Raw genomic sequence first — 9,452 nt, 5'->3', positions numbered from 1 at the left:
AATAATAATAATAATAATTGGGTTATCTTTAATAAAATAAAAAAATACAAAACCATTTAAAATCAGGTGTAATTAATTAGTTAACTGTAGATTGATATGGAGAGAAGATGGTTGGGGGTGTGGTTAGCAAATAAACAAAAACTTATTTATTTGTGCTAACGTTTCAATTTGAGAAGAAATTAAATTAAATTCTTTTCCCTTATTTTATCTTAGTGGTATCTTATGGTTACTCTTACATGGCAGTTACTGTTTCTGTTCGATTTAACGTATTTATTTGCTCGCTCTCTACAGTTGGTAAAGTCAAAATTCAATCACTCAAGTCAGAAAGTCTGCTGGAGCAGGTAAGTCTTCCTCTAATTTCTAATATTTCTTTCTTTCTTTGTTTTCCATATTTCTTCTTCCTTGTTTCTTATTTTTTTTCTTTCTTTTTTTTACCCCAAACACTATATTTATTTAAACTATAACATTCATTCATATATTTATTTAAACTTTTTTTTTATTCGTCTATATAACTGTAAATTTTTTTCATCTTGCCCATTGTGACATATATATCATTTTTCTTACATACGTTTCATCACGTTTATTTAAATTGTTCTTCATTACTTTAGACACTACTTATATATCTTATTATGTTAAGTCCATTTTTCATCATGTACATTTTCTTCCACATCTTTCATTATGTTTATTTCTTTAACACTGTTTGTTTTTTAATTTTTCATAATTTACTTTGTACAATTCTTATCTCTATAATATGATATTTCATCTTCTATTGTTATCAATCAACTAGTATCTACTTCTGTCATTATTAATAGAATGATAGATAGTATCAACTATTTTATACTTAAACTTAACAGTTACGTTTCTAGGCTTAGTCTAGTAGCTCACTCTAGCGGAATTTTCAAATAAACTTTTACATCAATCAGTTGCAGGCCTACCTTCTATGCCACAACTTAAGTCTCCTTTCTCGTTCTCATATTTGTTACATTATTCTTTTCCCTTTCTCCATATTCTACCTTTTCCTATTGTGTGTGTATATATATATTTATATTTTTAGTATAGGTATATAAGTTAATACTCACAATGTAATTCAGATATAAGGCACTCACTATTTTTCATTGTCTGTCATAGTGTTCAATTTGTAGATTCAATTTATTTATTTAATTTTTCAGTTTTTTTTAGACACTACTGGCATATCTTATATTATACATATCTTCTTACCTACATGATATTATATTTCATCTGTCACTGTTTTCAATTTACTACCATACAATTCCATGATTATCAATCAATTAAAATTTTATAATATTCAATTATCAGTTATCAATATTTTATCATTTATGATTTAATTCAATATTTTGTATAATTCTAAATTTGTTTGTATACTATTCCTTTTCAATTGTATGTTTCTCTAAATGTTGTTGTTATCTCTTTTGTTCTATAGCCCTGATGAAGACCTGTAACTCAGGTCGAAACATCGGCATAAAATAAATAAATATGATTTTGTTTATTTATGTTGTTCTTTGCTGACCGCATCCCCCGACAAACTTCTCCAATAATTACTTTATACTTAATTTATTGTTATGTATATTTCCAAATTTGTTTGTTTATTATTTTCCTTTATTTTTATGTTTCTCTGAGTGATGGTTATCTCTTTTTTTTTTTTTTAGCCCTGACGAAGACCTGAAATTCAGGTTGAAACCTCTGCACAAATAAAAAAGTTTTTGTTTATTTGCTGACTGCACCCCTGAATATCCCCTCACACAAAAAAATTAAAAATTAATTGGTTAAAAAATAAAATAGAAATGAATCCTTGAAATTAAAATGAAACAGTAATCAAGAATGTAAATAATACGACCCAATGTTTTTAAAACGTTTTTTTCTTTTTTTACACAGTTCAATACATAATAGTCGTCAATCAGTACTACTAATCCACAAATGATCCATTTGGGTCATAAAAATGTGAGAAGGTCATAGACAAAAAGACTTCAAAGCAATAAAAAATAAAAACGGTAATTAAAGCAACTTTTACCTCTTCAAACCAAATTGACACAGTTATTAATAGATTAAAAGATGCTTTAAAAAAAACATAGAAACCTAAAAAAATGGGGAATAGTTTTAAATATTGATAAAACAGAAGCCATAATTTTCATGAAACAATGGCTCATACTTCCATCAAACATAAATTTAAATAATTCCCCTATCACTTTTGCCAAAACAGATACTTAGGAATGACTTAATACAACAAACTATTATTTATCTACCATATCAAGACGAAATTGGAAAACGCAAGAAAAATTCATTATCAAATGTACACATACTTTTATAAAAAATCAATATTATCTAATAGAAATAAATTGACGATATGTTAAGCGGTACTAAGACCCATCATAACTTGTGTCTGCCCCATTTGGAGTTTTACTAGTTCAACCAATATAAAAAAAATAATAAGTATTTCGAAACAAATGTATCAGAATCAGTAATAATTCACATTACACAAGAATATCTAAAATATATACTAAATTAAATATAGACACTGTACATAATTACACTTATAAACTGACTTATAATTTCTTCCAGTCTTGTTCAAATTCATTAAACCCCCTAATCACAGAAATAAAAAAATACACGAATTTACAACCCTTACATATAAACACAAAGAACTAAACATATATTATTGAAAACATAAATCATTGATATGTATTTTATTCTATCCAATGTTATGTATATTCTTTTGATTCAATAATTTTTTTCCTCCTTCGGTTTGTTTAACCAAAATGTAAAATAGAGAATTGTGTTAAGTGTAATTAGTATCAGGAAAATTGTATTATATAAGAAAATATCCCAAAACAATATTGTACATTTTATATTTATGCAATAAAAATATGTTAAAAAACAAAACAAAAAAAAAAAAAAACAGATAGCAATACCAAAGCTACTATATACAGGTCTTAGGATGGGGTAAACTTCAGAATAAAATTAATGGAGAGATAGTTTAATCTGAGCCTAAATTGAAATTGACAAAGAATCTTTATGTTTGAGAATATTAACAACATATAGTAAGTTAGGTTGAACACAAGACAAAACTAACCTTAACATATTTTCAGCACAGGTAGAAGGCAAATAATTATTAGTGTTGGATTTAAGAAGTAACCACCTGCAGGTGACTAAATTACTCAAATTGTTTTTAAGGCTTCACCTGATTGTCTTCTTTACCGGTAAGGAAATATTATTAATGGAGCATATTTCAACAGTCGTACAGTTTTACAGCCGAAAAAAACAAACAACAAAACATACAGAATAAACTTTCTTTAATTGTCTGTGTGGGATCAGATAGTAAATATTCCACTACCTCCCTCCCATATCATTATAACAACTAACATATCAAACAAAACATTTCGTAATTAGTTATGTTTAATTTAATTGAATTTGAACAGGCAAGATTGAGTTTTTGTTAATAATATAGGCTAATATTTCATGAATCTACATCAGTTTTTAAAAAATCGTCCTCCATTTTTTAAACTTCCGATTATCTCCATATGCAATTCTAAATATGATATTTTGGGCAGTGGACCTGCTCTCTGGAACAATTATTCACTTTGTTAAAAGGCTTTGATTAGAGAGCTCTTAGTAATTATGTACGACAGGCTATGTAGAAACGAGCTTAGTTGGTAAGTATTTCAGGGATTAACACCATTCCACAGTTGTTACAATTGTTGAAATCATTGTTTTAAAAGTATATAAGATATTTTTTTAAAAGTTTTATTATCTATGTTTTTAGTTAAAATTCCATACAGACTCTGTCCATCAGACGGATGTTTTTCCATTGTCTGTATGAGTTTTTTTGTTGTATAGATCTAATTTTTGTAAAGCTTTTAAATAAACACATTAAAAAAAAAAATAATAAGTCTGAATTGATGTTGAGAATCAAAATAGGGATAATTATACTAACATAACCGTAGTAGAGATAATAGAAAAAAACAACCTTAAATTATGTAAGTAAAGAAACAAAAAATTAAGTAAAGCTTAGAAATCTTAGATTAAATAGAAAGCAAAATTCAATCAAAAGTCTCAAACTTCATAATAATACTTAATGTTATAAAATATGAATGAAAAAATACAAATTTATTATATTTAAGATATTAGCACTAAATGAATCAATTACTGACAAAATTTTGAACTATCATTTGCTTAAGTTCCATACATGCAAAGAAAATTTATATCGAAAGTAGAAAAAACATTCCTTTCATTGTTGCAGTAGATATGTATCACAGATAAATCTAATTCAATATACATACAAATTTTATTTACCATTACAAATATCACCATCTGCTAAAGGTCTTAGATCTGGAATTCCATGACAAATAACTTCATTTACTGAAGTACAGCAAGACCTTGGGAATTGATAATAGTTCAACGGCGATGGGTAACATTCCCTTTCTATACAAGCTTCGTGAACTATTCTATCGATCTCATCTGTTGTAACGCCCACTTCAATAACATTTGCTGCTTCCTCAAGAACTTCTCGCCCCAACTACATAATAAAAATAGATTCCAACATTAAGATATCATCTAAAGTTTGTAAAAAATATATCTACATAAAACAATAAACAATACTATTGTATAGAAGATTTGTCATTATGACTAATAACGTTAAGTATCAAATGGATCAAGTAATTGAGAATACACCATAACAGATCAATTCTGGAGGATGATATTAATATACTTCAAAACAAAGTTTGTAATACCTTACAAGCTACACGCATCCCTTCGATTTCTTCATCGTCTAAAACTTTTATAAATGCAGATTTCCTCATCTGTTGCTCAGATAGAGGTATTCCATCTGGATGATCGGCATAATCTGGTCTTCCAATGTTTATTGGTACAGTTCTTTTTGTAGCTTGTTTGAAAGGGCGCAGTTTTCCTAAGAAGTTAAATAAGTATATCTATATTTGATGATATTTAGTTGAATATAAACAAAACAAAATCTGTCTTTACCAGTAAATCTAAAATGTGGCCAAGGATTATATTCATTACTGCCATTTTCACTGGATTCTGTCCCTTCTAAACAAACATTGGGTAAATGAAGAGCACAGACATAGATGAAACTTTACCAGCCATTTGCTAAATATAAATGAGTTAATTCATAAAATACCTACGGGCAATTTTGTGTAGAACTTTGTGTGTTTTCCAGTTTTCTTTAAAACAATCCTATAACACAAATAGTAGTAAACAAAAGAAACATAAATATCAACGGCGAGGCCAATAATAGATCTATTTATTTTGTGTTATTTAATTACTTGTGAACAGAAAAATGAACCCTGAATTCCAAGATTAATACAAGTAGGACATTGTAGCTTGGCAGAAAGGTTACACCCCGGAGATTCGCAAATCCTAGCAACAGAAGACATCGTGCGAGTCCAGATAAGGAAGGACTGCCTGAAACAGCTTTTGTAACCTTCCTACATTTCGTTTTTATTTTTGTAACATGATCTATATCGATATAGGTCTTTAACTATCGATTAAAAAAAAGGATTGATTTGTACAAATAATGATAATAAAATATAAAATTGACCATAATTTTATATTTAGAATATTCTTTTGATCAAAACTTTATTAAGGTCCAAAATAGAAGCATCTGATCCGCCTAAGTGATATGAAACCGATAAGATTCCTTTTCAAAATGATCTTTAATATATTGCAGATTCATTATAACTTTCATTAAGCCAGACATTTTAAAAACATATAATTTATTTTGAAATTTACTTCATTTGCATATTAATAAAAAAAAATCAAGCTTTTGGAGATGTTTGATGCTAGATCTACATGCAAACTAAGTGGCAAAGCACTTGCCGCAAATCCAAGACTTGTACCGATGCTGGATAAACAAAGGAAGCAACAAATTTCAGTATCCATACGCCTGTTTTGTTATTTTCAATTTTTTTTTGTCTATTATACTCGATTTAATTTATTTTCACTATAGAAGGGGACAAGAGCGTACCCAGGATCAAAACTAGGGTTGGGGGGGGGATTAAGCCTTAGTCAATCAGTTGTGATATTTTAGCACAGGAAAGGCGAATGAAACCAAAATTTAAGAAAATTATATATAATTGTCACAATGCTTTATTAGTTATTACAATTACTATTTTTTAAGGAGCCCGATAGAGTTCAAGTGATGAAAATTGCAAGACTGAGATGGGCAGGACACATCCTTAGGATGGGCAGTGAGGATCCACCAAGACAATTAATGATGGAGCACTTCATGGTACCAGAAGAAGACCAAAGCTGTGATGGGCTGATGGTGTTGCTGCTGATGCAACAAATATGCTAGGGCTTTGGATGGTGGCTGCAAGGGACCGAGACATTGGCGGAAGCTGCTGGAGGGGGCCAGGATTTGAAACTAGATTGTAAAGCCAAGTAGTAGCAGTAATACAATTAGTATTTAATTGAAATAAAAAAAATTATAATTTGTTTACATTTCTAAAAGGGGAGAGGGTAGCTGACCCCTCCTGTCCCTCCGTTGGGTACCCCCATGAACAAAATAAAGATAGGCGAAATCAGAGATCAATCACATGTCTCAGAAATGAGAGAAATGTATCAAGAGGTGATCAACATATTCTAACCATGGTGGGGGGTTGCTAAGACCTACATCTCAACCACCAGAGCTATGGACGGCCCCATCCCATCGCCATCTGAACACCATATCGACAGGGACATACAATTAGAAGAAAGTACTGTGAGTGAGTTTTCTGAGTAGGAGAGTGCATCTAGTACCATCCATACCCTAGCGAGACTGGAGCTATCTGACTGAATAGTTATATGCTATGTCACTGCTAAGTGACATCTAGATCTATCAATCAAACCTGACTAGCACAACATTAAGTGCAGAAAAGGACCTGGATTGTTAAAGGTTGGAGTGCTTAAGGAACTCAATTGTTAGTTTGCTATCATATAAAATGGCATAGAGGGCATCTGGGGGTGAAAGTCTATTAAAATGTGTTTTACAGTAAGTTACTTTCTCCTGTCTAACATATAGAATACCATACCATAGCCATAGGTCAGGCGCATTTGATCTTTTCGAAGGCTTGTTAAAATCTGCTGTCAAGAAGAACAAATATATTTTTCAAATATTTATTGATTGCCGATATTTTGACCTAGAATGAAGATCTTCATCATGGCTGTTGTGGTGGGTGAAGATGTGCAACAATGTACATAAAATTTTTTTGTTCATTATTGTATATCTCCAATATAAATCTCAGTTCATCTACACATAATAAAGATTGTTAAAATCATTTCTTCTCTGTGCATATTTTGACTTAACAATGTCCAAGGGAAGGCATGATTTCTGATTTTTCTTAATTTATTGAAACAAAAAATAAACATTTTTTCACCTATTTTAATCTCATTATTATTTAATGAGGCAAAGTCTTCGACAGGCACTCTACACTATGAAATGCCTTCAGTAATCGCCTCTGCAGCTTGATCAGCCAGTTCATTACAGGCTGTTCCGCTGGTCCCAGGGAGCCACATATAAAACTCTGGAATACTGTTTCTTTATCCATACTTTACTGAGTATATTATTGTTTGTTTTAGAAGGCTTGCTGTGGAAATGGTTCTTCAACAGAGGAAGGCTGATGACATTTATATTTTCAATTTTTTGGGGGGCGAACGACATTCAAGGTTTTGTAAATTTCAACCATTTCAGCATTAGATTGTTACTGTTTTAGATCATGACTGGTTATACTGAGCAGCCATAACTAGTAAAGGTTCATATTAACAATTGTGATTATTTGAATTGTTAAGAACATTTAATAAGTGCTTAATACTTAAAATAATATACAGCATAATTTAAATTTTATATAATGTTAATGATTAATTAAATAAGTTAAGTAATAATTGTGAAGGCTCAATTCCTTATGTAATACTTGAAAATTGGAAATAGTTAACATTTATAAAGGTATTTTATAAAGTCAGTTGTTAATGAAAATTTGTTTCGAGGTCTCATATCAAATTATAAGTGTTTAAAATTAGTAGATAGTGTTAGACATTATTTTTTATTTTATATTAAAAAAAAATATTTCATAAAAAAATTAACAATCAGTTCATTGCTTGATATAACTTGTTGGTTATTTAATAAATCGTTCACATTATTCCAGTTCTGTTCCAAGTTATAATCATAAGGTTAATAAGATATTATAACTCCTATTTACTTTGTCTCCTTGAATAATAATATATGTAGTAAAGAAAATAATTCAAAATGAAGCAGCTCCGCAATCAGGGACCAATACTACAAGACATATGAAACTAATTAAATCTAATTAGTTAATTAATTAATAAGTACAAATTTTAAAAATTATTTTCAAATATACAATCTTGGAAGTATTCTTAATACAATGTAATCTTGGTAATCTGAAGTAATTGCTGTAGGGGAGTGTTTGGATAACTGAAACATTTTGATAACAGAAAGCATGGGGAAAAAGTGCTGTAAAAAAATTAAACAATATGAATGTACATAATAATTCTATCTACTATTATTTATTTACATATTTTATTGGAAATTTAAGAGTTTGAAATTTAAAAAAATTAATTTTTCCTAAAGAAGTTGGTAATTTTTTTTTTTGCTGTTACTTCTGCAGAAACGTTTTTACTGCTTCTTCTCTCAAAGGTTACAAGAGAAGTACTTGGTACCGGGGTAGATCATTCTCTGTTGCCCACTTCAGACAGTGATTAACCCTGCTTGTTTATGCTTTATTGTCATTGGTTCCTCAACTTGTCATTCTGCTTCTTCTTCTTCATTGGTAGAGACTTCTGTAATATTTTGCACAATTTTCTCATCAGTTTTCTTTGTTAACACATTCTCTTCACAACCTTCAACCCATTCATCAACATCTGAATCAGTTACTGAAGCATCAGGGTTTATACTTTAAATCAAGGTCGAAGTGATCTGTCGGCTGGCTTCGTCACTGTGTGTAGATATTTCATGTATGATCTGAGATGGATTCCATGAATTGCTTATTGTTTTTGAACAGCCTCCCATGCTGCAACTAAGAATAACACATCTTTGAGATTGAAATCTTTCAATTTTGTCAGGATATGTTGTTATTGTGTAACTACATATGAGAGTAGAGCTTTACGATAAAGAACTAGATTTTTTGAATCACTGTTATGAAAACTTTCATAGAAATTAGATAACCTGAAGTCGAAGCTGTGTAAAAATTTCCGCTTTCGATTTTTATAGAGATTTCAATAACTTAAATTAAATAACAGGAAGTTAAAAATGTCCTTTAGACATGTGCACCTTTATTTGAAAAAAAAAATTACTACCTACTTAGTTTTCTTCAAAAAAAGTAACTTTTATATATTTTTTATGTTAGTTAGGATTACTATAGTGTTCGGAGTACTGAGGTTTGGATTACTGAGATTACACGTTAATTTATTCCAAATTCTGTTATTGC

The 9,452-nt window shown here is 29.7% G+C and overlaps 1 protein-coding gene across 2 annotated transcripts in view; it reads right to left on the bottom strand.

Moving 5' to 3' along the window:
• Positions 1–5,531, bottom strand: part of LOC106690285 (methionine aminopeptidase 1) — a 15,526-nt gene extending 9,995 nt beyond the window's left edge. Inside the window, exons 1-5 of one of the 2 annotated variants that reach the window (XM_014435654.3) lie at positions 5,298–5,531; positions 5,157–5,208; positions 4,996–5,061; positions 4,746–4,921; positions 4,309–4,531 (exon numbers count right to left, since the gene is read on the bottom strand). In XM_014435654.3, coding sequence (XP_014291140.1) covers positions 4,309–4,531; positions 4,746–4,921; positions 4,996–5,061; positions 5,157–5,208; positions 5,298–5,408 — 628 coding nt within the window. In that variant the 5' untranslated portion in view covers positions 5,409–5,531. The remainder of the gene's footprint in view (positions 1–4,308; positions 4,532–4,745; positions 4,922–4,995; positions 5,062–5,156; positions 5,209–5,297) is intronic. The other variant, XM_014435655.3, reaches the window with a different exon arrangement.
• Positions 5,532–9,452: the final 3,921 nt, after the last annotated feature.

Source organism: Halyomorpha halys, unplaced genomic scaffold, assembly GCF_000696795.3.
Source record: "Halyomorpha halys isolate HHAL.00 unplaced genomic scaffold, Hhal_1.1 Scaffold1640.1, whole genome shotgun sequence".
NCBI lineage: Eukaryota > Metazoa > Arthropoda > Insecta > Hemiptera > Pentatomidae > Halyomorpha > Halyomorpha halys.
The sequence above is the reverse complement of the archived record's forward strand: the minus strand, read 5'-3'. Positions and strand labels throughout refer to the sequence as shown.